This window comes from Micrasema longulum, unplaced genomic scaffold (assembly GCF_059751315.1).
Source record: "Micrasema longulum isolate JH-2025_06_02 unplaced genomic scaffold, ASM5975131v1 h1tg003417l, whole genome shotgun sequence".
Taxonomy (NCBI): domain Eukaryota; kingdom Metazoa; phylum Arthropoda; class Insecta; order Trichoptera; family Brachycentridae; genus Micrasema; species Micrasema longulum.
In genome coordinates this window covers 40562-67581 of record NW_028280481.1, presented here as the reverse complement: position 1 = coordinate 67581, position 27020 = coordinate 40562, and the positions used below count along the sequence as shown (strand labels likewise).

The window sequence follows — 27020 nt, the reverse complement described above, 5'->3', positions numbered from 1 at the left end:
TATTCTGTATTTTTCAAACCTGGAATATAAAAAAGTCTTTGTATACCCTTTTCTAGATCAAATATAAAATAATGTCAATGTTGTATTTTCCGCACATCCGTCGTCGTTCTACGATTACGACGATGTCAATAAAACATTCATAAGTAATTTCCTCTACATTCATACATCTCGTCCACGTACGGGCTTAAGTTGCAGTAATTACCCCGCAATATTACCATACCATATCACCGTCGATATTATATTGGGTACACTTTTGGTAAGAAAAAAATAAAAACATTTCGCTGTACGAATAGGCAGAGAGGACAGAATACAAGATCAGTCTGTCTCTGAATACAGACCCCGCCTCCTCTACATTCATACATCTTCTCATGCACACACGCACAGATTATTCCGATTTCTCACTTCTCAGGTTTCACGGTTTTGGCTTCGGCTCTTGCCAACATTCCGTAATCTTTTCAGTCATTCTTTCGCTCCGCATGTCCCAAACCAACACAGAATTCCTTTCTTGATTTTGTCAATGAGTTTAAATAAAGATAGAAACTAAAAATAAGATAAGATTTAAACAGATGCGAAGGTTTTCACGGTCACTGTTATCAATTTGTTTCTTTTTTGGGTGATACCGTGATGATGTGTTGGATTTGTTCCGATGTTTCGGTTATTCGTTTAAATCGCAAGCAACAAATATGAACAAGGAAGAAGATATTATCGGAGGAACTGCAAACCTACCATATTTACAGAATGTTACGGACAGGATAGCCAAAGTCCCGAAGAAACAAAATATTGTAACAACGTATGGGACTGTGGGAAAAATAAAGAACCATTTATTAAATCTAAAAGAAAAGAATCCCCCGGAAACGGAAGCTGTTTATAAACTAAGTTGCCGAGGATGTGATGAAAGTGTACATAGGACAAACAGGGCACACGGCAAAGAAAGTATTGACGAACACAAAAGAGCGTGTAAACTTGGGCACCCTGACAAATCCACTTTACATACACCGGACATTTTTTCGCCTTCAAACCAAAATTTTTACATAAACCCAGTAATTACAGTGCACGAATAATAAAAGAGACAATTGAAATACACAGACACCCAAATAACATAAACAAAGACGTGGGCTTAAATTAATCTCAACATGGTTCCCAGCACTACATACCACAAAAACAAATGTGCCCACTGCTGACTGCGACACTGTACAATTTACCAGTACTTAAACAAATACTTTTTTCTACAAAACACGCAGTTTACCCTGGAGATGGCTCCTGCAATGGTAGCCGAAACGTCGAAACAACAAATCCAACACACACAGTATCACCCGAAAAAGAAACATATTAAGATAAGATTTATAAAAAAACTGCATCGGTGGAGGAATGTAATGTTATCACTCACTGCCGAGGTCTGGACCAGCTGGAGGCAGAAGGTGTCGTTGAACACGGACACCAGTCCGTGCTTGAGGTCGGATATATCCTGCACCGAGGATAGGAAACCGGCTTCCGCCGGAGATATGACAGCGGCTGGAATTAATAATTGTATATATAATTGAAGGATTAAAGTAGAGTTAAGTATGATCTCTTAAGCTAGGGTTTTCTAAGAAAGCTGTGCCGTTATCTAATAGACGCACATGTTTGGCAATAGAGAAATAATCACATACTACGAATACCAATAAAAATATATGAAATGGATATTGTTTAGAAATGTTGTCATATATAACTTTAAAAAAGACAATATAAAAAAATATGTCACTAGAAAAATGAGACATGTTTGGCATTGGTAATTGTGACATCAAAATTCGTGACGATGTTCTAAAAAAATTAAAAATAATTTGTGCAAAGGGCGTGGCCAATGCGAATATTTTTTGTGCTAAAAGTGGGAAAAGTTTATTTTTTTACTCGACAGTATTTTATAGAACCTTATTACATTAAAATACTATTCTACAGAATTTAATAGCTTCTTAAAAAAATATCAAGCTCTTCTGTAAGATTTGCAAAATGCAGATTCGATAGTATATCTAGGGACCGTCAATATCTGGCTGGGCCCCGATTGCAATGGGAAGTTAATAGAGTTATCTTCGACTGTCTCTAAAGAAAAACCGATATTGGGTATATTTGCATGAACATTTAAAGTATCTTCGTCGGTAACAAAAATTGTATGCATATTCTGCTTACATACAGAAAACTTAATTATACTTAGTAGATAAAATTGAAGATAAATGTTAACTTCCTATTGTAATCGGGGCCCTGGTCGTTAAATACATTTTTATTTTATATGCTTACATTTGTTCGATGTTCCATTGGACGCGAATGGAGTTCCATTAACTGGGACAGCCCGCAGCATATAGAAGTCTAAATGTGCCCAGATAAGGTACAGACAATTATCCACTACGAATCTGGTGTGCTCCATTTCGATCTTCTTGTCTCTGACTCGAGCCGTGAGCTTCTCGCAGGCGACCAGCTTACTCTCATTGATTGAACCCTCCATCACGTCTCTCGGGAGCAACTCTTCAAGCTCGACGGTGCTCATGTCCGGAACGCACACGAGCTTTCGCACGAGCAGTTCCAAAGTGAGTTTTTCCCGGTTGAAGTGCATCACGGAGTTGACGAGTTGTTGGATCAACAGACCGAGATGCGGCGACGTCTCCGACGACTGGTTGGCCCACTGACCTCTGCGGTCGAGCCCTTCCGAGCTCAGGACGGGTCGGAACACGGCGCCGATGCTGCCGTGGTCGACGCCGTGATTTGCGGTTATTTTCCGCGCGTAACACATTAAATTGCTCATGATTTTAAAGTACACGGCGACGCGATTGATTCCGCTTTCCGGGTTGCTGTCGCCGTCGATTAAATTGAGAATTTTTTTCGAGTTTTCGGTCATTTCTCGCAGCAAGCCGTCGGAGAGAGTGAATCGAGGGAATAATGCTAGCATCAATTTCTGGATGCGGTAAACCGAAACGACGCTTTCTTGTAACACAGTTTCGGATTCTACAGATCCGAATATTTCTTGGTTGGACGAGCGAGCGATCACGCAGGTCAGCGATTCTAGTTCGAGGAGCAAACCGACGGAGACCATAGGGCCGCCGGCTCTTAGGATCGATTCTACCGTCTCCGAGTGGCTGAGGAGGAAGTGGGTGATTTGCAAGAGACAGCTGTGGTTCTCCGATCCTAGCGTGGTGATGAGGGCATCGCACAAGGCGAGGGCCGGAGTCAGTATCTGTCTGTAGCGGCTGGCCACCGAAGGGATGAAGTCTCGGGTGGAGTGTTGGCTGCCCTGTATGTCGGGGTGGCAGTCCAGGACCTGCATGTTGGCGAGACAGGACAGCACTCCCTGCTGCAGGAGGAGTTCCGCGCCGGTGCGGGAGGAAGCGATCTTGTTGAGTAAGCACATTTTAGACTCGTAGACGAATAAAGCCTTCATTGTCTTCGGAACAATCTCCAAAACCTAAAAAAAATTGCATCAACTTGAAAATTACATTGAAATGTTACTACATACGAAATTAATAGTAAAAAAAAAATTTTTGACCTTTACAATAATATGTTTTTGCCCCATGTTGCATTTCTAAGCATTAAATTTTTTAATTTTTTAAACATTTTCCACTAAAACTCCATTTAAAGAGATCCCTAAGCGTTGTAATAAACAATCAAGAAATACTAAAAAGGGTCATTCTCATGATTTATTTTTTTTATTAGCTAATAAATTAATATAAAATATTACAAGACAATTGGTACTATTTTTACTAAAATCTGTAGATAAATAGATATACAAGGGACTGAACTCTAGTCACCTCAATAAAAGTGAAAATCGAGCAATCATTGACGTCATCAAGTGTGACATCACCCAAAATGTATCTGGTTTATAAACCTCTATTACTATGGGTCGTCTAAGTACGACGTCCGAGACATGTCACTTATCTAACACTATCATAAGCACATCACTGTGTGGTAAATTGTCCTCGTACAAAGCCACCGTCTGTCGTGATTAATTGAAATCTATTTATTTATTAATGGATATTGTCCATTTGTACAATTTATAGGGTTTAAATATTAAAATAAAAGAAGAGTTAAACACATTTTTTTTTAAAAAGAGAAGAAGTACTGACAAACATAAGGGACATCGAGACCAGATCTTGGACTATTTATTTAGTGTTCATTTAAATCGCTGTAAACTTGAATCAAAAAAGTCCAGATCTTGTCTCGAGTTAACACTAGACAAAGACGGGTCATTGGAGAATTAAGGCCATAGTTTGTTCTATGCTGATATATGAACAGTACTTAATAGTTTCTCAATCTACGAGTCGGAATATGGAATTTTACTTGTCGCAGTAATGATGGAACATCGATTATACCATTTAGTATGCCGAACATATATATGGAATCAATATTAGTTCTACGTTTTTGTAGATTAGAAATATTGAACATTGACTCTATATCAGCATAAGAATAACTACTTCTCTCTAATCCAAGCATCCACGCTACTTTTCAAAGCGAGCGATGTTGGACTGATTCAATGTGATTTATGCGATTCACATAGAATAAAGACCGGACCAATATTCTAGAATATATATTATGGAGGCATGAATATCTAAAATTAGAAGAGGGTGAACAGTTGCGCAATAAAGAGTTTTGATTGCACGGACATTAGTAAAATCAGTTTAAAGAGGTTAAAAAATAGTCCAAAAACGAGAGGAAAAACTCTTGATCGATCATGTTGAGTCTTCATCTGTTTTTTAAGTTTGCCAAAAGTGTTAAAAAATGATTTTTTATTTTCAAATCAATTATAATTTTTTTTTAACTGTTTAAAATGTATATTTTTAAATAATAACGAATAAAAATGAGAAAAGGTAAGGCAATGATATGATGTGATCTTACTAAAAACATGCGCAGATTGGTTTCAATGCTTTAAAAATAATGATTTTGATGTTGAAGCTAAAGAACGCTATGGTGCACTGAAAAAATTGCAGACGAAGAATTGGAAGCATTATTCGATGAAGACCCGTGTCAGACGCACAACGAACTTGCAGAATCATCGATTCGATGAATTATCATTGAGTTGATCACACAACGGTTGCCGAACGTTTAAAAGCATTAGGAATGATTCAAAAGCAAGGAAATTGGGTGCCATATAAATTGAAACCGAGAGACGTTGAACAAAAACCGCTAGAACTTCAACAATGATTCAAGTATGTCCAAATGCTTGTAGACAGGTTGGATTTCCTCCCTACGGGGTAATTTAGATCTAACTTTGGCATAATGGAAATAAACATAGGTGCAGAATGGTGAATGTTAGATGGTGAGTATAATAATAGGCCCTGTAAATGGCTAGACTTCCATATTCCCTTTCTCAATATGTTTTCCCTCTCTGTTGCAATTTACAGCTAGAACTTAAATCCCGGATATACTGAATATTTATTTTTTAAATGGCAACCTTTATTTTGGAAACAGGCGTTGAATGAAGAGACTCACTTGTTTAAGAGCGGCGTCATCTTTGAGTAGCGAATCAATTAGATTTCTCAGGTGGCCGGCGGCTTGGAGGGCGGCCGGCCAAGGTCGACTCTGCTCCAAAGCCACAAGTTCCTCCAGACAAGCCAGGGCGGTGATCCTGCAAACCTCGTGCCCCCCGCCCGTGGCGTCCGAGCTGATGCACTCCCGCAACGCGTCGCCGCACTCGTCCACGGCCTCCAGGATGGCGAGCCTGACGGGCAACACGTCGTCGTTGGCGGTTCTGCCCTTCGCCATCGTCGAGTCTAATCGGCTCACGTACGTCGCGTCTGCGTCGAACTTCGGGTCTTCGTTGACGGGATATTTTCCGTTTGCGATTCGCATGAAGTTGAGCAGGGCCCCGTACAGATTGACGCGCATTTTCTGCGATGTCGAACCGGAAACGATCATCCAGTTCAGGATGCGTTGGAGTATGAACTTGAGGTTGAGGGTGTTGTGGGGGCCGACCGCCGATTGGATAAACGAGGTTTCGGTCGCGTTCGGGTTTAGCGAGGATTGGCGGCGTTCAGCGATGAAAGTTTGACGCAGGCTGACCAGTAGTATGAGCACCTGGAAGATATAACGATTTATTTGGAATTTGTGAATTATTTGCGATAAAAATAAAAACAGATGCACATTGAAAAATAAAAAGTGATAGTTCAACCCCTTAATGGTCATTGATAATACATTTTACCACTCGCTATAAGGATCATCTTTCATACAAAAAATCTTTATTTCACAGCAATCTCTGGCAGTGGCGAGCGGTGTTTTATTTTACAGGTAATCTACAAAAAATGTTCATTTATTTATTTATTCATATTTTTCTCTTACATACTATAATTAATAATAAAAATAATGTGACCTCGCTGGGGTTACCCGTGTCGAGGACACTTAACAATATACAGTTTTGAAATGTTTTTACATTTGAGAATAAACAAAGAAGAATAACTTAATAAACAGATATAATTAACAAATATTCACAGTTTTAAAAACTAGGTATATATGTACATCTATATTGTTTATATTACAAACCGCACAACGAAAATAACAAAAACCTAACATAAGCTCTACACTTGTGGAGCAGTGGATTCAATATTGGTTTGGGCGAATGAGACAATCCATTTTACTTCTACCTAGCTCCACTATCCATTTTTTATAGCCTTTTTAAACATTAACTTGTACCTTCATGCATATAATATCTCGGAAATTTTAGTTTGCAGTTTTCTCCATACATTTATTCACTTTTATAACGGGCTTCTTCACGGACATACCGAACAAAAATATTATCAACAGTTGAGCGAAAACTATTTAATTGTTTAAAAACATCATTTTTGGAATAACAACCCAAGTAATAAAATCCAAATGGGGGACTAACTTATTACCGACGCCGCTGGGCATTGGGATAGGTTAATGTTTATGATAGTACTCCGTTAGTGTCCAAGTACCTAATTGGAATTTCACCGACAGCATTGACAGAGTATCACACATATAATTGAAATTGCGTGTAAAAAATCCAAGCTTTGTGAACTCAGTAGGCGCAGGCTCGGCACCTCATTACAATTTACAACTTCTTTTGTAGTTTAAGAATGACATCCTTGTTTCGGGGGTTTTTACAATGTTTTTTTTTAAATGTTCCATAGAACCATAAGACCATAGTCAATGCATAGTAAACATTACGAGTGGGTGATGCAGATAAGTTAAAACCTAACCCTTGAATTGTAAACAAGACTACTAACAAGCGGAAGTGTTTCTAACAAAAAATCATTTAAAAAAAATCTATTATGATCTCAAAATAGAGTAAATCTTTAATTTCTCGGATTAGCATCCCTTCCGCAAACACTACCCCTCCCTGATAATTTTTTTTGCGATAAAAACGTCGGCCAACAAAGCAATACGCACCAGATGCGGACAAGGGAAGCAGCTTGTCCGAGAACTTAAGGACTTACTACATTTTTAAATTTTAAAAAAAAACGAATTTTTGGAAAAAAATTATTAGGATTTTTTTAAAGCTTGCCATGAGGAATATTCCTCTGAAGTTCCGCAGTCAGGCCCTAAAAAACCGTGTATACAAATATTTAATAACATTTAGTAAAATAATTGTTATTTTGGCTTAGATCGAAGTCTATTATCGAATACACCATACTTCCTCGCGGAGACCGTGGCCGTACTTCTCGGGATGTGAGAGTGCTTACCGTCCCGCTGGCGGTGTCGGCGAGCGCGGGCGGCGGCGCGGGCTGCAGCGCGGCGAGCAGCGCGCGCAGCAGCGGCGCGGGCGCGTGCGCGGCGCGCCGGCACACGCACAGCGACTCGGCCGCGCAGCACCACGCCTCGCCGAGGCGCGACACGGCCGCGGACGCGCGCTGCTGCTGGTTCAGCGCCACGGCGTGGGACAGCGCCTGGAGACGAAAAAAATCATTCTCGGGTTGACGAGTGGGAAACTCTCAGAGGCATATCATAAGTGGTGACCGGTGTTTACGGCACTCTAGTGAGTCGAGGAGTCCGATGTCTCTGGGTATGAACTGAACTTTTGTTTTTGTACTATATTAAAAGTAATACACAATTTTTTCTGGCGTCTTAATCAAAGTATAATAATAATAATAATCAGAAATTTTAAGCTGGAAACATGCGTCTAATAATAACAAACAAAATGGACAAGAAGCGGATAGATTCCTCGGTACCTACACTCTACACTACGCACACAGATGTGTCTAGTATCTACTATCATCTCCCAGGGAACAACCAAATGTTATTACAGTTATGTACTAGGAAAAGGACGTTAGACCCTGTAAACTGTATACTTAAAACGGGGACCCTTCGAGTTCGAGTATCGTCTATCATCTTGTTAACCTTAATAATTAGTTAAGGAATGCTATCATTGCTTACTTTTTGTGCTGTTACAAGTTTTTTGCTCGATGTATTACTATTGTGTTTTTAAAAAAAATAATTATTGTAAACTTTCTAAAATCATTCTTGTTGCTGAAATTCCAATCGTCGATGCGCTTTGTAGCTGCAAGACTTTTGTGATGTTAGCTATCATATTATATAAAACATATTATGTAAATCATATTATGTAAATGTTATAAACTATCAAATATCTAAATTTAGTAAATGGGGTCTAGAATTTCAACCGTCCTCAGTAGCTGCAAGACTTTTTGTAATCTAACTAACGACTTTTTTGGTGCAAGTCTTTATAGATTTAAAAAATCACTAAGATAGACTAAGATAATTTTATTGAGTTTGTATTTTATTTTATTAGTCCCCGTATTTATTATAAGATGTATTTACCATCGTTAGAATGGACTGCATAAGCCCGTCAAATAAATAAATAAGCCACTGACCTCCTCGACCTCTGCGTGCAGGCGCACGCGGTGCGGCGCGGCGGCGCGCAGCGGCCCGGCCAGGTGCAGCGCCAGCAGCGCGCGCAGCCCCGCCACGCTCACGCGCCCGGCCGGCCCCGCGCAGGCGCGGCGCGCGCGCGCCAGCGCCGCCGCGTCCAGCAGCCGCCACGCGGGCTCGGGCGGCGTGCGCACCGAGCGCGAGAGGCACGGCAGCAGGCGGATCAGCGCCCCGCCGCCTGGCGCCTGGAAACAAATTCGATCAGAGTCTTTTCGAGGAGTTAACGCCTAAACGGTTGACAGTACAAAGTGACATCTCAACGAGAGCGATACTTCATGTCGACAAAAGGGCACAAAGCACAATAATTTCAAGTTCATTTCAATTTTCAACAACATATTTTATTTTTTTTACTATATACAATATTTTAAGAGATTTAAGAGTCCTCACTAGGAAAACCTGTTCTGAGGAGAACTGTACAGTGTCCTTTAATAATAATAATTAATACGGTACAATTCGTAAGTACTATTAGGCAAACAAGTAGATGGAACGTATACTAAAATTGCCTGTTGTTACAGTATGTTTACTAACATATTACAACAGAGATAAAGAACATTTTAGAAAAGGTAAAATAGAAGTCTAAGCATCTATAGGGCTTATGACCTGTCATTGGCTGGTTTAAGTGGCCACTTTACACACTGTGTAACATTCATCATTCTGCCCATATTTGAACATCTAATAAATAAAAAAAACACAGCATCTAAATTGTTCCCGAGCACAAAACTAGCTTTTCCCGCTTTTTACACCGAAATGTTCAGGAGCCATTTTTCTTCATACATTCTCATACAAATATGAAAAACGTTAAAGGGGGTTTTACTATAGTTAAAAAAGAAAAATAATAAACGGAATGTGAAAAATCATTTGAAATAAAAAATTAAAATACATTTATTTCTAAATGATCTCTGAGCGAAAGTATGCGTACCTTATCTGGAGAATCCACTAGTTGTTTGGCAACAGCGGCGAAGTGCGACGTTTGCCTCTCGCACGCCGTGACGTGCATCTCGATAGCGCAAGCCTTCAGCAGCCACGCCGCCACATTCAGCTTGCCCGGGTCCTCGTCTTCCGGCAGGGCCTCGAGGGCCCCCGCGTGCCGCGCCAGGAACTCTCCGCACGCCCGTAGATACCGTAAAATCGGCCCCATCGTACTCTGCTTCGAACACAACATGTAGAGTAACTTATACGCCGCCTCCTGGAGAGCGATCGATTGAACTTCGGAATCCGACGAGATGGACGCGTCTAGAATGTCGATTATCGAATGCAGACACGTCCTGGGAAAACCCATAACGCCCGGTTGATGAAAAGCTGTCTTGCTTATATCTTTGTTGAGATCAAAGCCGAGTAAATAGTGCGAAACGTTCGGAGGAGGCCCGCTCAAACACGTCTGAATCAAGTTTACAATGGACTCTTTCGTTTGTGTGATCACCGTTTTGATTGCGTCTTCTGCGGCGATCGATTCCTCCACTTCTAAACATTCGACAAATCCGTGGCGGACATCCGTTCGTATCGTCGCATTGGACGTTAAAATGCTGATGAGGTGCTGCGATACCGACGGTTGCGATGCGACCATCGTCAACACGTTCACGGCGGAAAGTGAATGTTTTCGCAGCCACGAGTTGTAGGTTACGAACTTGGCGACATTGAGCAAGTGGTCCGGTCGGTTCGATCGAGGATTAGTTCCTAGTAACAATTTGTTCAAGCCGGTCACGAGAATCGAACATCCGGAGTTAGTCAATTCCAGCATGAAGTTGTGTTGAGTTGCGAGCGTGCGTTCCAGAAGATTCAAGCAACCGAGTGCCGAGTTTTCGAGGTGATCTTTTCCCGGGAACGGTTGGAAACTGTCCAGGAGCATGACGCTCTCGTCCAAAATGGCCAGAACCAATCTCAGAAAATCGGATTTCGTGTTCATCTGCAGCATGATGTGGAATCCGGGCGGAGGATTCACCTCGTTCGGCTGCATGGCGTGAGGAAAATCCGCCGCCATCGGTTCGTATCGGTTCAGGAACTTCTCGAAGAGAGCGAGGCACAGCGACGCGACTTGCCATCTTTCTTCGGGGTTTTTGTACGAGCGAGTCGGGAATCGTAGAAAGACTGAATTGATTATAAACGTGAGGTACGGATCGAATCCCGGTTTCCTCGGGCCGGCTCCGAGGGTCCGCGGTATTCCCGACGTGGATAGATCGTCGAAGAGCTGGAGCAAGGCTCTCGTGAGAGGGAACTCCTCGTTCCTGGCTTCGACTTCTTCCAGCTCCGTTTCCACTCCGCACGGGAGGAAGCTGCTGGTGGACGGGACGGTGTTTATGAGTTGGGCGGCCTCCAGAGAGTTCCAAATGTAGATGGCGGTCTCCGGGCTCAATCCCAGAGCGCCGAGAGTCAGAATGAGATCGGCCTTGAGAGGAATCGGGATGCTGCACCCGACGAGACCTGAAAAAGGAACAGTTATGTCAATCTGCTGTGAGACCAAAACATAGCATTTCTGTACTTCTGGACATATTTGAAATTTAAAAATAAATTGAAATAAAATATGAGTATAATCTTTTGATGCCTACCTTTTTCTGAACATTATTTGTATCAATACTGTATTTCAATATTTCAATTTTAATTTATTCTTTATAATTTAAATTTTTGCAACAGAGACGGAAAACATTTTTGAGAAGGCAATATGGAAGTCTAGGCATTTATAGGGCCCATGAGCTGTTATTAGCTGATTTAAGTGGCCCTAACATTCACATTTCTCTAACTCTTCCATCTGTTAACTTTTGTGAAGTAAGAGTCGAAACCCTTATCACGCGGGTGAGATTCATCTGGCTGAACCATTTCGCTCGCCAGACAACGCCTAAAAAGATTTTTTCGATTTTTATACTTCTTATACCAGTTAGTTCAATCAACAACGTTTGATTTAATTAACCAGTATATTTAGCTATTTTACAGTAATGTAAAGGATGTTTTATTCAAGTTTAATAGGGTTAGTATTAGTGGATTACCTATCAGTACAGGGACGGCCGCCCACACTGGGTGGTCGCAAACGGCCTGCCTCGCGGGCGCGTCGTGAGCCACGACCGCGCGGACCAGTTCTAGCACGGCCCGCAGAGCGGCTACCTCTTCTGTGCGAATGGCGCGCCGCACGCACGATATGCCGCTCATACTGACCCCGCTCTCCTGCCGCAGATTACTGCAAAATCACAGTTATTTATATAAATGAACTGGTCGAATATATAAATTACGCATAAAGCGGGAGGCTTCGACAGTCTCCGAACGACCCCGCTACCTCTGCGAAGCCTTGTTATTTGAATCAGATGACATTTCCGGCCAAGATACGGGAGATTTTACCTTACCATTAAGCCTTTTTCGAAACAGAGGTTTTTCTGAAGTACAGATTGACAATTCTTCGATAAACAGTGCTGATATTGATTGTTCGGAGCCTTTAACTGATGAAGACATAGTCAGAAAAGTAACGAACGAGTATGACAGCGAAAACAATAAAGAATTGGACGCATCAAAACCAGTTGCAAGGACTCCACATACTGGAGCTGTGTCTGCCTTGAATACTCGCTTTGAATGGGCGGATAAAGTCGATATCTCCGCTTTTGCGTACATTAAGGGATAAAGCGTTCTCTATGTCGCTAAATAACACACGTCAAAGAACTATATTTGAATTCTTAAAATAAGTGTGGTTATACTTTAATAATATAACATTTTGCACGATTAAAACATATTTTTAGTTGCAAAAAAGTGAGGGCATTGGAAGCAAAGATAGCAAACTCCCATTTTGATGTTTTCAAGAAAAATAACAAAAACTGCTACACTAATGCCAAAGAGAGTCTTCATGTTAGAAATGTTATTTTCACGGAACTTAAACTTTAAGATACTAATAAATTAGCTTCAATAGAAACAGGAATTCAAAAAACTTTCTTAATATTTGTATGGCACGGCCATTTAAAAAAAATTAAATCTCAATCCCGTCGTTGGTTGAATAAAATGTCTGATGGATATTGCTATGTTTGCTTAACACTATTTTCTAATCATCAGAAGTATGATTTTAAACTACATTTGCAACTCAACTCATGATTTTTATAAAAATAAAGTTGATAAACTACAGAATGACATCATAACCAAAAAAAATTTTAGAGGTTGCTATCTTTGCTTTCAATGCCCAAGTGTTTTATTTTTTTAATTTTGTTTTTACTATTCATTTTACTGGGTTTTTAACTACGTTTTTTTACTATGTTTTTCACTATGTCTAATACCTTTTTCTATGTATTGATTACTGTTTTTAAAATATACATTTTTTGACTGGCTTAGAGCGGGTAAATAACCCTAGTTAGATAGTCGAAGCAACTTTGTATGTATGGAATATGATAAGAATAATATGGAAAAATGCTTTTCAAAATATCTGCATACTATAAACCGAACGCTTCGTACATCTGAACTGGGTATTATTAATTCATGAGGTTAAAGTGTGGCAATATTAAAAAATATAATTATCCTCGATGGATAGATTTTGTTTGTCGATCCATCGGAACCGCTAAAATGATAAACAATCACGCATCGGTCGCAGCCGACCAGTGTGGCCATTGTGATTCAGTAATTGTTACAAAGGTAAAGTGACAAGTCTTACGCCGCCAATCCAGGAACAAAATCAATATTTCAAGGAATTGAATCCAGGACCTCGAGAATGGTAGGCAAACACGTCAATCACTACATAATGAAGGACCGAGGTAGTGCTTTTAATAGGCGACAGTTTACGAATAAACATTTCATTTTTATACATTTCAAAGCGTAATTTAGTCGAGCTCGTTAGCTAAAGGGCGATACATGATATCGTATAAGTTTACCTGTAGTACTTCCCCAGGGTGGAGAAGAAGTGGTGGAAGGACAGCTGGTGGGGCGCGTGCGGCGTGAGCAGCGCGTGAGCGTGGGCCGCCGCGCCCGGCCCGGCCGCCAGGGACGCCACGGCGCGCGCCCACGGGCACAGCAGGCGCCCGGGCGCCAGCTCGCCCGCCGAGCGCACGAACTTCAGCAGGGACGCGCCGCCCCTGAAAATGACAATAATTGATGATTTTAGTTTATGTGTAATTTTCTTGAAGGCTATTTTGCATTGTATTTTGGTACATTTTTCAAGCAAATACAATCTTAGAGACGTTCCGTTTTCTTTCAGGGTTAGTTTCCCATTATTTCCTTGTTTTTCCGTTTTAGTGACAGGCAGTTGACGCATGTCGAGGAAGAATAAAGTCTTTACATCAATAAGTTACGATGCATAAAGTTATTGTGCCAATACAAATATCATTTGAAGTTATAAACATTATGTGAAAAGAAGATGGTTTAAGCAGGTATCATAAAAGTGTGAAACAGTTTTGCTGCGATGTAAATGACAGTATACCATATATTTTTTTTAATTCCAATATTCAAGGGAAAAATTATTGTATGTATTATACGCTAATTATAATTTTATTTTTGTGTTTTTAAATTTAAGTACCTACATGAAATTATATAAATTTTTATTTAAAAAAAAAAAAACATAATATTGATATTTAAATTTATTTCAACAGAGAGGGAAAACATTTTTGAGAAGGGAATATGGAAGTCTAGGCATTTACAGGGCTTATGACCTGTCATTGGCTGGTTTAAGTGGCCACTTTACACACTGTGTAACATTCACCATTCTGCCCATGTTTCAACATCCACATTTCCTCAACTCTTCCATCTGCTGACTTTTGTGAAGTAAAAGAGCTGAAACCTTTATCACGTGTGATTGAAAAACATGAAATGTTTTAATGAAATCATAGAAAATAGGTAAAACTCGCCAATTATGCCAGTTTTCACAATTTTTCTGTCAGTATATTTACACTATGTTCTAGTAGGTACTTCTTTAATGTTATTTTTATGTAATTCCATACATTTTTCATTTTCTCACTTTTGTATACCTCAATTTTACTCTTTTTTTTATTGCTCCCTTGAAAAATGTAGAAAAGGGGTTTTACCATAATTATATTTTAATTACATAATTCTATCTATAGTGTATTCTTTAAGGGAAATGCCTTAGGAAATTATTGTTTATATCTAATTTTAATTTTTTAAATTTGTATATATATTTTATTTAAAATGGCAAAATTCTATTTTTCATCAGACTGCAGCCTTAACTCGCTGAGTCTTAAGTGAAACACGGTAATATACTTTGTTTTATACCTGAATCCCGAAGAACCGGGATGGTCTCCCATGGTCCAGTACTGCAGTTTCAAGTTGAGGGGATCCTTGGAGTACAGGCGCGCTACACCCAAGAGGAGGGCTTCGAAGTGCCTCGGAAGGGTGTGCGGAGCTTCCAGACCTTCTGCCGCATACTGCTGCGCCGTTCTGGCTGCCTCGTCGGCTCTACGCGAGAACAAGGTCCACTTTAACAAACTGCCATTAAGATATCCATCGTTACTATTTGTAACTATTCATAAACATAGAAACTTAAGATCCTTCGTTGTGCCCCTCACCGCAGTATAGTCACCAAATACAGTGTTAGCTCCGAATTGGGACCGCGGCCACACCCACCCACTACCCGCCCCAAAATGGTGAATAAAGTCAAGGTAAATAAAAAAATGTGTAAATTGTTGTCTCAAACTAAATTCAAAGTAGGTTCAGTGTAATTGACCATTTTGTTTAAGCGTCTAATTTTGACATTTAACTAAATTGTGACATGGGGTTGACGCATGAAGAATAAAGTCTTTACATCAGTAAATAATTATGATGCAGAAAGTTTAAAAATTTGGTAAAAGAAATATTATTTGAAGTTATAAACATAATTTGGAAAGAGGATCGTTTAAACAGTTGTCATAAAAGTGTGAAACAGTTTTGCCGCGATGTAAATGACAATTGAAATTCTGTGGTGCCATACTAAAAAAAGTGATACCATGCAAATAAAATTTTCCAATATTTAGGGAAAAATCTTTGTATGCATTTTATGCAAATTCAAATTTTTATTTGGTGTTTTTAAGGTTAAGCACTGACATAAAATTATTTAAACATGTTTTTTCTTTAATTCAATAAAAAAAAAAACACAATGTGGTATTGATTGAAAAAATACAAAATACTTTTTATGAAATCCTAGGTAAATAAATAAATGAATAATCCCCAGTTTTTACAATTTTTTTGCAGTTTTTTATTTCCTCACTTTAGCGTTTTCCTCGTTTTTTTTTGTTGCTCCCTTGAAAAACGTATAACAGACAAACAAAATGTATCTGAAAGAAAAATTTACCAATGGAATTTACAAGAAAGACACGAAGGAATTGTGTCGTATCCACGAAACTTACAAAAACACAAAAATTGTTTTTTTCTGGCTCTCCAAACTTTCAAATTGTGATAGTGACTTTTATCTGAACGGCGACGATATGTATGCAGTTATTTAGCAACAACTTTTAAATTTCTTAACTCTGAGCCGCCTTAAATCTATGACAATAACGACTAGTGCACCGTATTCTTACTTCAAACGGAGATCCATCAGCTTGGAGTGCATGAGGATGATGAAGTCTGTATAGAGCGTATGCATTCTCTTCGTGTAGATCTCTTCCTTGTATATGGTGGGGCTGAGCAGAAACACTTCTTGCAAATATTCAAACACCTGAGAAATAAAAATTAAAAATTAAAAAAAATATTTAAAAGAGCCGTTTCCGCACCTGATGATGCCGCATTGGCACTATGAGAAAGTTCGGTGGTTTGATTGTTTTTTACAGCATTGATAAAGTATGACACATGTGGTTGAAATTGCGTGTAACAAATCCAAGCTTTGTGAACTCAGTAAGCGCAGGCTCGGCACCTCATTACAATTTACAACTTCTTTTGTAGTTTAGGAATGACATCCTTGTTTCGGGGATTTTTACAATGTTTTTTAATTAATGTTCTATGGCCAATGCATAATGAACATTACAAGTGGGTGATGTACGATAATTTAAAACCTTATTTATTAATGTTCTATGGTCAATTCATAATGAACATTACAAGTGGGCGATGTACGATAAGTTAAAACCTTATTTATTAATGTTATATGGTCAATGCATAATGAACATTACAAGTGGGCGATGTACGATAAGTTAAAACCTTATTTATTCATGTTCTTTGGTCAATGCATAATGAACATTACAAGTGGGCGATGTACGATAAGTTAAAACCTTATGTATTAAGGCTGTAGTCTGGTAAAACAAACGCAAAATTAGGAAATCATACGATTTTGCCATTTTAAAACGAATGTTTGTCAAAAATCGCGCAATAAAAAAAATTAAAAATTATGTATGAGATAAAAACAATACTTTTTATAGGTATTTCTATCAAAAAATGTACCAAAGTTTCATATAACTAAAATATAATTACTTTTAGACCGGCAGATTACGCCATTTCAAATTTAGACTAAGCTTATTAATCTGGGATCTCAATAAAGACTAAGTATTGAACTGATTTTTCTTTAAATGATTTAAAGATAATAAATTTAAAAAGGAGATGGCCGCGGCAGAATTTTATTTTTTTGTTTTTGAAAAGAAATATAAGCATTTTAAAGCACATAAATTTTTGTAAAATTTTCCTTTATTTCTACGTAAATTATGCAATCAGTAATACCATAAAAAATTTAAAAATATTGAAATAGTTTAGTTAAATCCTTTTTTTATAGAACTGTATTTTTTTAAAATTTATTTTTTTATTTATATATAATTACTTTCAGACCGGCAGATTACGCAATTTCAAAATTTAGACTAAGCTTATTAATCTGGGATCTCAATAAAGACTAAGTATTGAACTTAAATTTTTAATAATGATTTGAAGATAATAAATTTAAAAAGGAGATGGCCGCGGCAGAATCTTATTTTTTTGTTTTTGAAAAGAAATATAAGCATTTTAAATCACATAAATTTTTCCTTTATTTCTACGTAAAATTATGCAATCAGTAATACCATAAAAAATTTTAAAATATTGAAATAGTTTAGTTAAAACCTTTTTTTATAGAACTGTATTTTTTTATTTTTTTTCAATACGATAATTCTAGTTGTAATATTCAATTTTAAACAATGTCTTATTTGGGTTTTTATTACATTCAGATCGGCCCTCAGAGCGGCCGCAGACGGACGTGTTTTCTATGCTCAAAATTTTAATGCCTTTTTCAAAACAAAATTTAGTTCGAAACATATATTTTTTGTGTTCCTTCTAACACAATTTAAACCAGGATCAAAACCAAGTTATTTTTTGAATGAATAGTTTGTTCGAATTTGATAAATCATTCAAAAATGTAATTTCACGTCATATTCAAATAACAATTAACGGCGTCATTTTACTCGTACACAAAAACGGTCAAATTGCACATTTATCTAGGACATACCAGCACTCGGTAGGTACTATGTACAAAGTGTACACTAAACAGCCATATAATTATTACAATGTCGCGAACGCAGCCAACTTCATTGTGATGGTTTGACGTTTTGCTTAGCCGGCCGCTCAGACTAATAATATTTTCTATCAATCAGAATTACTTTATTATAGAAATCAAAGACGAGTGATACTTTAATCCATAAATTTGGAATATTTAGTGACCGATTTTATCATAACAATGCTGAAAAAACCAACGAAAAAACCAAACGAAAACTAAATCAATCCCAATTTCCAAAGGAGAAATGCAATGTAAGTTGGATTTGATTAATTTATTAGTATTAAAATTTAGAATACAAAGGACAGACATTTGATTTACATAAATCATTGTATCACCATTACAAATAAATGTAACAGTTTATTATTTGCTTATTTTAGGATTCAAAAAAGCTCAAATTAACTAAGGCCTGTGGAGAATACACTGTAAGTTATTGTCTTATTTACTTAGATAAATAAAATTCCTACAACATTTTACAAAACAATAATAAATGTACAAATAAGTTTGAATTTGGTAATGTATCCCTAAATAAAACACGTTTATTGGATTTTTATTTTACTTTATTTGTTTAAAAAGACCAGAGTTTATATTGTGACGCATTCCGTCGTTTGAAAATGTCCTAACAAGACGAAACGCGTCACAGTATACGCTCTTATATATTTAAAAAAATAAAGTACAATAATTAATTAAGTAATAAAGTACAAAGAATTCTACCAATTGTCTGCATTCACAATAAAAAAGTACAAATAATAATTATTATAACCCTTATTTTCTAAATATTGACTATCAATAAGTAGGGTTATATTTGCCTTTTGGGTAATATGCAAATTGAAATGTTTTAGGGTGTTCCAGCGAAATATCTTTCAACTGATATTCTAGAAGATGACGGTTGTCAGGTTAGTATTCATATCGAAGTAGGAATATTTTAAGTATTTACATTAAAATAGCTAATGAGATCTAAATTGGATTATGATTATTAATTAATCTGTATTATTTCAGGCGCAACAGCTAGTTCCAGAACTGCTAGCACAGCCATTACACCCCTTTAAGTTGGAAGGCAGGAGAGTTGTGGACATCTAGGAATTTTTCACTAAAATCCAGGAAATATTTTCTCATTCTTCCATGTTTGATTGCAAAGGAACGAATATGGTGATTGTGGATGAAAAGTTGCATGGCTTTAATTCCATATTAAATTTAAAATGTAATATGTGTGGATTATGTTTTTCTGTAAATTGTTGCAAGGACAGATCGAATGAAATGAGTTTAAATGAATCGTTTGTGTCTGGAATATCGAGTATCGGTTCTGGATATAGTGGTTTGCAAGAGTTGACTGCTGCTGTTGGAATTCCTTGCATGAGTAAATGGAAGTATTTGAAGATCAATAAGAAAGTGTGTGAATGGTGGGATACTGCGAAACTAAAAGTTATGGAGGAGGCAACGAAAGAAGAGGGACAACTGGCTACTGCGAATGGTGAAATTGATGAAAATGGTATACCAATGATAACTGTTGTGGCTGACGGGTGTTGGTCTAAGAGATCATACAAAACCAACTACTCGTCTAACTCGGGCGCAGCTTCTATAGTAGGGTTTCGTACGGGGAAAGTTCTATATATGGGTGTTTATAATAAATACTGTGTGATTTGTGCCAGAGCAACTAATAAGAATATTGAGGCACCAAAACATGAATGTTTTAAAAATTACTCAGGATCTTCAAGTGGTATGGAATCGGCGATCATTCTGAAAGAAATTTGATAGAAAGAAGAACGGTTTTACAATCAGATAGCGGGGAATGGTTAGAAAAGTGTAGAAATTTACTCACTGCGTCATGGTTTGGTAAAGTTTGTAAAAGAAGAATAGGAATTAGTTGTTCAGGGTTAGTTAAAAGTATGCCATATAGTAAATCGCTAAGTAATATTTTTTCTATTAAATATGGTCAGGATTATGAACTGACCGCATTAAACCAATTAAGCCTTCAAGAAAATATCAAATTTCAGAAGTGTGGGCTGTTTATTGATAGTGAATATTGTTTTCTAGGCGCCACACCAGATAACATTTGTACGGATCATGGCGGTATCATTATAGAAATAAAATGTCCATCGTCTGCTTCTAATATGACTATGACTGTTGAAACCGCCATCGACAGTGGTAAAATTAAGTTTTGGAAAAGAAATAGAAACCATACCGAGTATTATGTAAATCAGAATCACGATTGGTATTACCAAGTTCAAGGACAGTTGCATATTACTAAAAAAAATATATGTCTTTTTGGAGTGTGGACCGGAGCCCAACATAAAATTAAAATCTTTTTATTTAAACTGTTTGCTTCCAGAGCTTGTTGACCCCCGAGTTACACGATCCATGCCTATCAGAGATCTCGAGGCTATCGAAAACAAAAAAGTTGCCCCCAATAAAGTCATAAATTGTTAAAAAAAGCTGTTTAACGAAAACATCCCATCAACCAGTAAAAGTTAAATTATACTCACTAGTTTCAGAAAAATATTTACCTAAATCAGCTTAGAAATTCCGCCCTCTTTCAACTATGATGGTTTTTTTTTTTTTAATTTATGTAGATGTTGCTTTTATTATTTTTTTAATTTCTGTTTCCAGATACACAACTTTGATTGAACCTGTCCCCCCTAAATCAAGACCATTGTAACATGAAATATATTCTTAGTTCTTTTTCACAATGTATTTTTCATAAAATAACTAGCGATCTATTGTTATCAAAAAAATTGGGATTCTTTACTGGTTCTTCCCAATAATATATATTTTTGAACCATTTGCACTTTAGTATTTTTTCAATAAAAATGAAATTTTCCTCCACAATTTGTTTATTTTTACTTACAAGCGGTCCCACGATCAATTCCTGGCAGGGTTAAGTAAAATATTTTTTTTATGTGTTTTTACGTTGCAATATTTAATTCTCCTTGGACTGATTGATCATCTTACCTTCATGTTATATATTATTAAATACGCTGTATTTTGTTTTCAAATGCAATGCCTTATGCACCAATAGGTGATAGGGATGATGATCTATCCAAAATTCTATTTACTTCGAAAAGGTTTAAAACACTTGTATATATTTTAAAAATATTTTACGTCACTCTCACATAGGTGTAAAAATAGAAATAAAACTATTATGTAAGTAATTTAGCATATTTATATTTTCTCAATGCATATTAAAATAATCGCTTACAGTATTTTGTCAATACAAGGTTTCCACTCTATGCACAAAACTCTTAAAATGCTTGAATTACCGTTTTAGTTTTTTTCATGTAAGATTATGTAGACATCCTTTTAGTATTTTCTGAGTGGAATACATGCTTTACTATATAGAACTTGATACACAACTCTTAGATAGGTGATTAAATGTGCTTTTATAGGTTTTTAGTGTAAAAGTTGGTAGGCACCCTTTTGACTTTATTCTTTTGCATTATTCTTTTGTCTGTTGCACCTGGAATGAAATGTATTTATAAATTTTACGTAGATTAAATGCAATGCTTACCTTAATTGATAGTTATCATGGTTTTGAACTTAAATAGTAACTAAGAAAATAAAATCAATTAAAATAATATACACAATACATTCTTAACCTATAAAAATATTTTTAGGTATTTGGCCGAGTCTTTTATCATTATATGTTGTTAATTTTTTAGAATTTATCTACCATATTTTTCCAATTTTATTACGAAATACATGATCAAGTGCAAATTCAAAAAAACTTATCAGTTTAAAGGAAAAATATTATAAAATGTCATACTGTCAAAAAATGTTTTTACTTACGTAATTTGATGAGATCAAATAATTTTTCTCTTGAAAACAATATTATGAAGTGCATTATTTTTTTGGCATTCACTTTAGTGACATGGTGCATTTTCATTAAAACATAACAGTGTTATCTGTCAACTTCGAAAATACAAATATCCATAATTACCCAGAAGCCAGAAATCAACATATGTCACAGATTATCCGATAGTTGTACAATTCTACATTATCTCTGCAGTACGCTAGTCAGGAGTGCTATTTATAGATTTTACCTATTAAATAATCACGCAAAAACTCTATCTATCTCTGTCTTTCTCATTTTGTCAAACAAAGTATGAAGAGTACGTAAAAATTGACGAACATACAATGTAACAGGATATTTTTTTTGATTGCTTTGTCTTGAAGCGGTATATTTTACGCATTCGGCGGCAAACCGTACGATTCAACTTACCGACTACAGCCTTAATGTTCTATGGTCAATGCATAATGAACATTACAAGTGGGCGATGTACGATAAGTTAAAACCTTATTTATTAATGTTCTATGGTCAATGCATAATGAACATTACAAGTGGGCGATGTACGATAAGTTAAAACCTCACTCTTGAATTGTAAAAGTGACTACTAACAGAAATGTTTCAATTTGCGAAAAAGTGGCAATTATTTGTAAAATAGACATGGCGCGTAATATGTTGAAGTGTGTAAAAAGTTTTCTCTATCCTTATCACATTGTGAACAAATATGAATGTTTATTTATCTGAACAAGAAATTTAGAAAGTGGTATGTTTGTAAGCGTTTCTTATAATTTTCAATAGTGACAATTTGCAATAGCGATTGGATTAAAAAAACCTTTCTCTGGTATAACAAGTAATGCTTATAATGAGAAAATTCAGTCGTTCCCGTCTTCCTCGTAATACCCAAGTTTAACTGTAATAGCAGTTTGATAGCGGAACTTCAAAATCTAGAGATAAAATAGCCATTTCCATCGATTCAAAATAGAAATTAGTAATAGTCGCCACGATACCTTCATAGAAATGGCCATGTCAGCGGCGAGCTCGGCCGCGTCTGTCGAGCCGGTCGCCGCGGAAGCCAGCGCCCAGCCCAGCAGCGCCAGCGCCTGCGTGCCCGGGTCGGCCCAGGCGGGCGGCGCGGCGCGCCCCACACCCAACTCAGCGCCCAGCGCGCCCAGAAGCTCGGGGTCCGCCACCGCGGGCAGCGCGCGCGTCAGCTCCTCGCCGTCCTCGCGCCTGAAGAGAACATGGCATTGGGGATTTTCAAAATTACATAACTATAAAAAATTATAGTGACGATAATACTATACATTTATTTATTTATTTTATGTACGGCCTAAGCCAATGACGAACCTACCTACGGGAAAATGGAAACAAAAAATGTTTTCTTGCGCAGGGAAAAAATTAGAGCATTAAATTGTACAGCAAAGTTTTTTTTAAATATATGAAAAAAACATTTTAATAAAAACGCCCTACTTCGAATGACGTCACTGGTTCATATGAATCAACCTATGATATGAGAGCTATGGAAGATTTCCAGTCTGCTTGCTGTTTCTGGACCAATAGGAAGAACAGAACGGACGTCACACGTGGAGTTATTTCAGAATTACAAAACTTTATAAATCGTAGGGCTGATAATACGATATTTAAAAAAAAAAAAAATTTTGTCTTAGTTTAATAGTCTATTAACAAATAAAAAAATATTTTAAAAACCACTGAATTTCCTCATTACAACAGTTATACGAAGAAACATATGTACAAGAAACTGAACTGAAAGAACAGAACTATGTGGCAAAGATAAACAAAGGCAATAAAATGATGGTATACAATTAATTTAAATACAGAGTCAATATAAAAGACTACGAGCTAACCCATGCTAATCCATTTTCATCCCACTCTGTGGTAATGGCCGAGAGAGCTATGAAAAGCCGAGAGATCTATCACAAAGAATTCCAAGTCGAGTGACGAATTGACTAATCTACACATTTTGGACATTGGCGGCATAAAACCGAAAGTTGATCTTAGAAGATTTGTCGATTAATAAATAAATAGTCGATTTTTACTTCTGGTGACATGGCTGGGAACATGAAAAGAAATTTATTTTAACAGAGATGTGACTTTACTGTAGCATTAAGTATTTTGAAAATGCATATAAATACATAAAATATTTTTTCAAAATTTGCATTAGTTTGATAGTGTATTGATGAATCTTTTTTATTTTAAACACTGAATTTCCTCATTCTTTTATAACATAATATAACATAATTAGATAGAATCTGTTGCTATTGCAAGGACAATCAGTTATTATTGAATTCTGATAAATGTCTTGTCATGTCATTTACTCGAAAGAAAAAAAGTATACTATTTGACTACAAACTATCTGGGAAAATTGTCAATCGTTCAATGAAAGCGAGAGATTTGGGTGTACTGATGGATGATAAGCTTTTATTTAGAGATCACATAAATACAATAGTAGATAAGGCGTACAGACTTCTAGGGTTTATCTTACGAATCTCCAAGCCATTCTCATCACCAAATACATTCAAACTTCCATACTATACTTATGTGCGAAGTCAACTCGAATTCGCTTCATTAGTATGGTCCCCTTAATATAATGTATATATTAATCAAATTGAAAACATTCAAAAGAAATTTATAAGGAGCCTGGAATATCGTTTTGGCAACATTGAAAATGATTACGGCGCATCTTTGATCAATTTTAATATAGAATCACTACAAAAAAGGCGCCTTACATATGATTTAATTTTTCTTTTCAAAATTCTCAATAATATGGTTGATTCGCCGTATCTTTTACAAAATATTGATTTCCGTTGTCCTCTTCGCTATACTAGATAAAATTCCCTTTTTTATGTACCAACCTGTAAAAACAATTATACCTCAAATTCATTCATTAGACGTACCTGTAGAAATTATAACGGACTCAGTATTGATGTAGACATTTTTAACTGCACGTTGCATTTGTACAGAAAATTTCTTCATGGGGTCGATTATTTGGGATAGTTGCTGAATGTGCATCTTGAGTGGTTTATGCTATGTATATGTGCCGCATGTAATGTATATGTTTGTGTATGTTTTATATGTGTGTTCATGTGTGTGCGTGGATGGCTCGGAGTGTACATTCGGTATTTTTATTTATTTTAATTTATTACCTCCATGGAAAACGCAAATGTCAACAATTATACTTTTCTCGCTTAAAATTCTTATTTATTTTTTTGACACATTTAATGTTTATATTTTTTTAATTTATGAAAACTTAATTGGTCTTTTTATGTTAAAAAATTGTTGTTTTTAATACTTATTTTGTATGACTGTATGTTTTCTGAATAAAATAAAATAAAATAAAAATAATTTATGACATATAGAATCTTACTTATAAACCTGTGATAAAATTACGCCCAGGCGTAGTGGTAGAATAAGGATAGGAATTCCATTATAAGGAAGGTATTCCCATCTTTATTTTACCACTATGCCTAGTCGTAACTTTATACTAGGTTTAAAGTAAGGCCCATTATGAATTGTATATTGCAAATTGTAAGTTTGAAATAATTTTAAGTCTAGTAATTATAATAATTATATAATAACGTAATAATAGATTAATAATTATTATATAGTTATAAGGACGTCTGCTGCCGATTATTCGTCGGCAGTCCATAACTCGGGAGCGGACGGGGAATAATGATTTCGTATGAGATTAAAACAAATTATTAAATAAATTAAATACAGATAGGACTCGCTACCTGTGCATGGCCGACAGGTCCACGCTGTACAGGAAGGCCACGGTGAGCGCGAGCCCAACGCCGTCCGGGCCGCCGCCGCTGCCGAGTGCGGGTGCGCGCGCGCGCAGCGCGCCCAGCAGCGCCAGCGCGGGAGCGCGCGGCAGGCCAGCCTGCGCGGCCAGCGCGGTCAGGGCCGACCCGAGCAGCCCGCGCGCCTCGCGCAGCAGCCGCCGCACGGCGCGCCGGTGTCGCGGCCCGCCCAGCGCGCGATTGTTCTGCAGCAGCTCCATCTGCTGGCCGATGTCCCAGCCCTCGAGGACCTGAGATGTGGGCATTTTTTTTATTTCTTCGCACCTTTCTCGTTCACACCCCATCGCCGTCAGAATTGGGAAAATCAGATCGAGGGTGATGGGTAATGTTTTATGGATCACAGCTTAGGTTAGTTAGGCTCACTTTCCGGTGATGTCGATTTGATAGTTGATACAAAAAAACACACTGATAACAAAAAAAATCACGGAAAAGGAGGGTTAAAAAAATGTACAAAGTAACTCGCCTCGAGGATGTGCTGCACGAGACCGTCGGCGACCAGTCGGTCGGTGTACGCCGTGACATAGTCCACCACTGCGGGGGCCGCGTCCACAGCCCAGGCGGCGCCGCGCCGCGCCTCCAGCAGGCTGCACAGCGCCTGCGCCAACGCTTTCCGCCCGTCGTGGTACAGCAGCACGGCCACGAGCCCCCGCGGCAGGCCCGGGTGGCGCGCCAGCTGCCGCTGCGCCGCGCACAGCAGGCCCAGCGCCAGGTACTCGTTGAGCGAATACATGTCCGACACTATGAGCGCCTCGTCGACGAGCTGCGGTGGGAGTATCGTGTGGCCGCTGCCCGCGAGCGTGATGCCCTCAGTCGCGCCGCGCTTTATCTCCTCGCGGCTCTGCGGATTCTTAGGCTGAGAAAAAAAAAAATTATATTTAAAACTCTTTCTTTCTAAAACTATAAATCTCGTCCATTTTATAGGTGATGTGAGTAGATATAATATTGTTACCCTAAAAAATACACGAATGGTCAAAAATGATATTATATCGTTTTCTGTTGGAACTTCAAATAATCTATTTATTAATTTCACAGTTTTAAAACGTACAGAGGTTCTTTGGTTCGGGTCCCGACTAGCTAGGAAATTCCTGTAAGGCAGGACCTTTTTTTTTTACATGTGTAAAATTTTTACATTCGTACTGGAGGATTTTTAAAGCTGGCGCGTTCGCAATAC

At 37.5% G+C, this 27020-nt stretch overlaps 2 protein-coding genes and 1 long non-coding RNA gene across 3 annotated transcripts in view; 1 reads left to right on the top strand and 2 right to left on the bottom strand.

The window, feature by feature from the left end:
• The window catches only part of Nup205 (nuclear pore complex protein Nup205), a 33825-nt gene that overhangs the window by 3756 nt on the left and 3049 nt on the right, over nt 1–27020 (bottom strand). Inside the window, exons 3-15 of the mRNA XM_088242204.1 lie at nt 26313–26702; nt 25781–26079; nt 23036–23258; nt 16323–16459; nt 15043–15225; nt 13692–13892; nt 11841–12028; nt 9782–11280; nt 8805–9047; nt 7659–7862; nt 5452–6036; nt 2272–3430; nt 1388–1512 (exon numbers count right to left, since the gene is read on the bottom strand). Of these exons, the coding sequence (XP_088098330.1) occupies nt 1388–1512; nt 2272–3430; nt 5452–6036; nt 7659–7862; nt 8805–9047; nt 9782–11280; nt 11841–12028; nt 13692–13892; nt 15043–15225; nt 16323–16459; nt 23036–23258; nt 25781–26079; nt 26313–26702 (5436 nt within the window). The remainder of the gene's footprint in view (nt 1–1387; nt 1513–2271; nt 3431–5451; nt 6037–7658; nt 7863–8804; nt 9048–9781; nt 11281–11840; nt 12029–13691; nt 13893–15042; nt 15226–16322; nt 16460–23035; nt 23259–25780; nt 26080–26312; nt 26703–27020) is intronic.
• On the top strand, nt 17540–20616 carry LOC148270773 (uncharacterized). Its single transcript, XM_088242207.1, has 5 exons — nt 17540–18211; nt 18364–18501; nt 18628–18672; nt 19090–19143; nt 19247–20616. Exons 1-5 carry the CDS (start codon nt 18074–18076, stop codon nt 19325–19327), a joined length of 456 nt encoding a protein of 151 aa, XP_088098333.1. The 5' UTR covers nt 17540–18073; the 3' UTR covers nt 19328–20616.
• LOC148270772 (uncharacterized) lies at nt 21390–22707 on the bottom strand. Its single transcript, XR_015825289.1, has 2 exons — nt 22031–22707; nt 21390–21701 (listed from the first exon to the last, which is right to left on the bottom strand). It is a non-coding gene; the product is annotated as an uncharacterized LOC148270772 (long non-coding RNA).

Excerpts from the sequence above, each read along its gene's own strand:
- LOC148270773 (XM_088242207.1), top strand. The coding sequence starts at position 18,074 with ATGAATAGTTTGTTCGAATTTGATAAATCATTCAAAAATGTAATTTCA. Across the intron at positions 18,673-19,089 it reads AGGCCTGTGGAGAATACACT|GGTGTTCCAGCGAAATATCT; the intron begins GTAAGTTATTGT and ends GAAATGTTTTAG. Across the intron at positions 19,144-19,246 it reads TAGAAGATGACGGTTGTCAG|GCGCAACAGCTAGTTCCAGA; the intron begins GTTAGTATTCAT and ends GTATTATTTCAG.